This window comes from Alnus glutinosa, chromosome 8, assembly GCF_958979055.1.
Source record: "Alnus glutinosa chromosome 8, dhAlnGlut1.1, whole genome shotgun sequence".
In the NCBI taxonomy this organism is placed as follows: domain Eukaryota; kingdom Viridiplantae; phylum Streptophyta; class Magnoliopsida; order Fagales; family Betulaceae; genus Alnus; species Alnus glutinosa.
Genome location: NC_084893.1, coordinates 17,201,515 through 17,207,514, shown reverse-complemented (window position 1 = coordinate 17,207,514; position 6,000 = coordinate 17,201,515). Strand labels below are relative to the sequence as shown.

Sequence of the window (6,000 nt, the reverse complement as noted above, 5' to 3'; positions counted from 1 at the left end):
TGCAAGTAATATGGGTAATTAATAGTAATGGATCTCAATTCTACCCTAAAAGGCATTTTATTCTTACACTCTCTTCTTCTGCTACTCCTCTTTGCTATCTCTTTCTTTTTCGCAGTCCCTCAAATTATATGAAAATATTAAAAATACTTAATAATTATCGGTACAAGCCAAACATAAAAAAATAAAAAAATTTAGAAAAACGATTCAAGCAAAAAACGACAATTTTAGCGCCACAACAAACTGAACCTGAGTGTCGAATGCAGGCCGGAAATGGGCCAATTCATGGAGATTGAGAGGTGGAGATATGAGAATCCTGTGCATATCACCCATTCTCATAATTGGGTTTTTCAATTGAAAGTTAATTACTCATTAACATACTAATGACTCTCATCCTTGGAAGGGATGGATTTCATTTGCAACAAAAACCAAATTATATATGCATCTAATTAATTAGGCCTCGACTTCGACGGAACTTCATCATGAATGATTCCTTCAAGTAAACTTATAACCAGGCCTCAAGACGTACAATAATATTTTACATACATTATTATTCAAACACTTTGGGCCAAAGAAAGGTGTTTAATGCTGATGATCTGGTGAAGTATTTTTTTTTTAGATGAACGAATTTCTATTAACAACGTCAAATCAACAAATCAAAGATGTACAAAACTCTCCAGCAACATGCTGGACCAACATATATTAATTTTTATTACACAAAGATGAATGAATTAATTTCAATTGCTTATAACTTTCAAAAGTCAAAGAATACTGCATATATAATAGATCGAGCATATAATAATAATAAATGAAGAAATGAAGAAACATACAGTTGTATATATATATATATATATATATATATATATATATATACTTGAATTAATTAATCATTCCCATAGCTCATGTATTAATGGCGGCATCTCCCTAAGCAATCTATCAAACTCCTTGAAGGACGTCGTCGAATCTGCTGTCATCAAAATTCTTTCTCTGAAAATCCTGCTCTCTGACTCTTGCTGATCATTCGCTAACGTGGAATCTTTGCCGGTCAGCTTTTGCACGACAGATTTGAAGCTGGTTGCATCAGTTTCTACGTAATGGGTGTTGATTATCACAACCTTCATCGGCTTCCTAGTGCTGGTCATGCCCGGCATGGAAAATGAGTACTGAAAAATTAAGCTGCCTGTTTGTTTCAAAGTTGTGATTTTGTTATGAAGCTTTTGAGAGGTTTTAGATATATATATATATATATATACATAGCTAGGGAGGTAATTCATGGGACGACTTTTACTTTTACGGTGGGGTTGACATTAGGTTAAAGGGGGAATGGATGAGACAAGTTGACCGTTGTATTGTATTTGTGGAGGTAGTCTAGAAGGACCTGGAAGATTGATTGGGTCGAGGCACGCAATTGAGGAAATCATCGTCGTCCACGAATGCATGGGACATGAAAGCATCAAAGTCGTACCTACGCTCCGACTGGAAGCAACTCATTAATTAGTTTCAAAATTCATATTAATTATTCTTGCAGTTGTTGTACGTACACACGAAAACGTCCATATATATATATATATATATATATATATATATATATAAGTCTGTCATAATGCATCTTCACGAAGTCTACATGCCATAATGCTTCTTCATATAATACAATTCTTTTTGTTAATCGTCACTATAATAATAATTGCAAAGTAAAAGATAAAATTAAAGAACTTAATATTGATGATAAATTAAAATCTCAACTCTTAAATATATTATCAAAATCTGATACAAAATCTGAAGAATTATTACAAATCGATGATAACAATACTACATCCTAAGATGATGAATATTCTGACTCAAGTGAAGAAAATGAAATAGGATTTTATTTCTGTAAAGATAAGAATGTGTGTACCTGTAGAAAAGAAATAAATACTTTAACAAGAGAAGAAAGAATAATATTAGAACTAATAGATCAGATTGAAGATCCAGAAACAAAAATAAAATATTCATTACAAATTAGTCAAAAGGAGAAAATTATTGCTAATGGCATAAATTATATATATATTGATGTTCAAAAAAAAAAAAGAAGAAAAAAACCAAAGAGGAAAACGTACATATTGAAAAACTGACCTATATTATGTTCCAAATTTAAATTATAGAAAGAGCCAATCAAAACGACGATAGTCAAATACGTACTTTCTGAGACCCCATCTTGAGGCGATAGCCAAGGGCGACTCGAGAGTGAACCGGTCCCAGCTGACCACGAGATTGGAGTTTATAGAAGAAGTCAAGAAAGCTAAAGAGATCATAGCATTGGTAACCGAGGGGGCTACGGTTTCCATTCTGCAAGAGGTTCCCGAGCCATTGTAACCAATGCTGGAGGAGTTTCGGGTCATCATACCTGAAGAATATGCCCGAAGGACTATAACCTGGCCATGAGAGACATCACGACAAAAAATATGCATTTTTTGGCATTTTTTTCTTAACCTTTAATTTAAATGTCAGTATCCTATTTTTTTTTATTGTGACACATTGTTGAAAAATGTCAGAAAAAAACAAAAAAAAAAAAAAAAAAAAAAAAAAAAAAAATCATTCCTGACCTTTTACTATGTGCCAGAATATTTAATTTTCTTAACACATAATTTGATGTGCAAGGAAAATTGTAAAATTTTTTTTGACATTTAAATATATGCCAGAATATTATAATTTAATGACATATAAATTAAAATTTTTGTCACTTACGCATGTGCCAGGAATTTTTTTTTTTTTTTTTTTTTTGCAAAAATCGAAATCCCGCCTAATTAGTTTTTGTTTGGCACTTGATATTCTACTTAGACCACTTTTCTTTTAATAACTGACATTAAATCTTCCTTTACTTTGATAATTAGTCGATCATCTCTCTCCCTCTCTCTCTCTCTCTCTCTCTCTCTCTCTCCTCCAGGATGCAGCGCTGCCCTCAACTCGCCGCCGCCGCCCCCACCGACTCCAGCCGCTGCCCTCATCTCGATCTTTCAACAAATCTTTCCATCGGTATGTTATCCCCTCTCTTTCTCTCTCTCTCTCTCTCTCTCTCTCTCTCCCAATCTCTTCCACTACTGAGGATTTCGATTTAGGGTTTTATTCTTCTGTGAGGTAAAACTCATGATTATGCTGTAAATTAAGATTTTGTTACATGTTCTATGTAATTTATGGTTTTATTCTTCATTGGAGAGAGTGCATTTTTTATGCTAATGATATATATTCGCTAGAGATAGGTACTTTACTCAAATACCCTTGAAGGTTTTAAGGAAGTTGGAAATTGTACTTTTTAAGGCTTTCGAGTATTTTCTTGCTTGAAAAACTGATCTTAGCTTGTGACTTTGGCAACTTTTATGAATGAAATTTACCATTTTGTCAATCGGAGTTTTCTTTTAATCCTCTTCCTCTGTTTGTGGGTTTATTGAATTCTTCATTATTTTCCTCAGTACTCGAACTAATTAAGTTGTAGATAAATTGTGTTACTATATGGTGTCTATGATGTCTCGTTAAATATTTAGATACATCAAAAAATAAGATTGGATGCAAACTAGAAGTTGTTGTGGGCCTTGTGGCCATGTAAATTGTGTACGTTTCGTTTGATTGTAAAATATTTTGTGTTTGTATGATGTTAACGGTTGGTATATATACATTACACCTAAGATGAATCATCGATACATGATGATTAGCCATATATTTACACAATCTGCATCTCAACCTTTCACGCAAATCCAATATATTAATCAACCTGGATCGATCAAAACCCGTTCAATGAATCAATTTGACCTTATATCAGCAACTAAATAGTTATTGAGAAAGTTACAGAAATACCATTCAATTATGTGCCGGCAAACTTTGGTTCCTGGCACATAATAACAGGAAAGCAAATTTCTTGACACGTTTATCATGTGCCAGCAAACCAAATTTCCTAGCACATAAGTTATGTGTCAGGAAATTTTCCTGTCACATAAGTTATGTGTTAGGAAACAAACTTTCTCGACTACAAAGCTGTGACGTTAGAAATATGTGAAGAATTAAAGGTCAGGAATGATTTCTTGACTTTTAATGTCTACTTTCTAACACATAATAAACACCGAGAAAGACCTTTTTTTTTTTTTTTTTTTTTTTTTCTTTTTTTCTTTTTTCGTAGTGCATCCAGCACTATATTGATCACTTAGTGCCAAGAGCTAGTCTCCCAAACCTTCCAAATTATCAGATGAGCTCAAAGGAGAATGTCATTATGCAACAACAGGTAGAAGGGTCGATAAAGAAGGGACATCTTTGGGAAAACATGAGCCCATGTGCCGTATCAACCTTGCTAGTACCGAAGAAGAATGGTAGTTGGCGTATGTGCGTAGATAGCCAAACTATAAACAAGATCACGATGGAGTATCGGTTCCCTATTCCCAGAATATGTGATATGTTCATATGCTATATGGAGCTTCGATCCTTTTGAAGATCGATCTCAGTAGTGGATATCATCAAATCCGTATACAATTGGGAGATGAATGGAAGATTGCATTCAAAATGTAACGCCTAAGAGAAAATATAAATAAGAAGTTTAGCACAAATAAGTTATATTTATTAAATTAGACGGGACTAATACTAGATTTAAGTGATTATATTAATATATTTATATAATTGAACTAATAGGGGTTTAAGGTAAAGTAATGAAATTAGAATAATAATAATAGGATTGGTGTGGTAAAATCACACTTGAGGATTTAACTAAGAAAAGTGAGAGAGAGAGAGAGAGAGAGAGAGAGAGAGAGAGAGAGAGAGAGAGAGAGAGAGAGAGAGAATCAGAGAAAGGAAGGAAGACAAGGAAGAAGGACGAAAAAGAAAGAGAATGAAAGAAAGATAGAAATGACGCGTGAAAGGAGAAAGAGAGATGTGTTTTTATTATTATTAAAATAATGTATGGGGTAGCTACAGTGCTACCCAATGTATTGGGTAACACTATAGTTACCCAATGTATTGGGTAACACTATAGTTACCCAATGTATTGGGTAACACTATAGTTACCCAATGGTTTAGGGTGTTTGTAAGGCATCTGTTGTGAGAACTATTTTGTAATTATTTTGAAAATTTTCCAATATTTAAGGAAGGGAACCATCTATAGGGCATCTTCTACTAGTGCTCTTATCCTTCCATCTTGGCATACGTGAACCACCCAAAATCTCACTCTCTCACACACACGCACCCACCCCTTATTTCTTCCATCTTTTCTTTTCTTCTCCCCCTTTCTTTCCCCCACGCTCTCATCTCCCTCTCCCTTTCTTTTGCCTAGCCGAGCGACAACCCGAGAGAGAGTGAGACGCTGAGTTTGAGAAGAAGAGAAGAAGAAGAAAAGAAGAAAAGAAGAAGAAACTGGTTGATGGGTAAATTCATGGGTTCCGGCCATGGGTTGTTTGTGAGGTAAAATCTCAGGATTTTCTTTGTTATTTTGCTATACCCATTGTGTATTGAGCACGAAAATCATGTGGGTCATTAGAGATTCGCTTAGGTCTAAATTTAGGTTAAAATGGAATTAGGTTTGTTTTGATTAAACCCTTTGATGGGTATTGTTGTTTTGGAATGAGTTTCGGGTTTTTGAAGATTATAGTTGATTTTGAGTGGTTTATTAAGAGATTTAATCCATGAAAACTAGAAGGTTAAGGTTTGAAGCTTTTCATTGTAATTTCATTATACTTTTATAACTTGAAATCATATTGTTTGTAAAACTCCTAATTGGGTTCGAAATTAGGGTTTATGTTTGGGAATTTTTGGGGTCAAATGAATCTAAGGTGTTAACATATAATAATAATAATTAAAAGAGATATAAAGTGGTTAGATACATTCTAAGCAAGGTAGCTAGGTGCAAAAGTAAGGCAATAAATGAACAAAATAATGACTAATGTAAATAAATGAATAAAAAGAACATAGAATAAACAAGTAAATAAAATACATTAGCATAATGAAAGAATAAATCAATGAATAGGTAAAGTGATTAAAAAAATAGATTAT

The 6,000-nt window shown here is 33.5% G+C and overlaps 1 protein-coding gene across 1 annotated transcript; it reads right to left on the bottom strand.

The window, feature by feature from the left end:
• Positions 1–884: 884 nt before the first annotated feature.
• On the bottom strand, positions 885–1,139 carry LOC133876170 (VQ motif-containing protein 1). The gene has a single exon (XM_062314454.1). It carries the CDS (start codon positions 1,137–1,139, stop codon positions 885–887), a length of 255 nt encoding a protein of 84 aa, XP_062170438.1.
• Between the last annotated feature and the right edge of the window lie 4,861 nt (positions 1,140–6,000).

What these genes read in the sequence shown, in the direction of transcription:
- LOC133876170 (XM_062314454.1), bottom strand. Translation starts at nt 1,139, where the DNA reads ATGACCAGCACTAGGAAGCCGATGAAGGTTGTGATAATCAACACCCAT.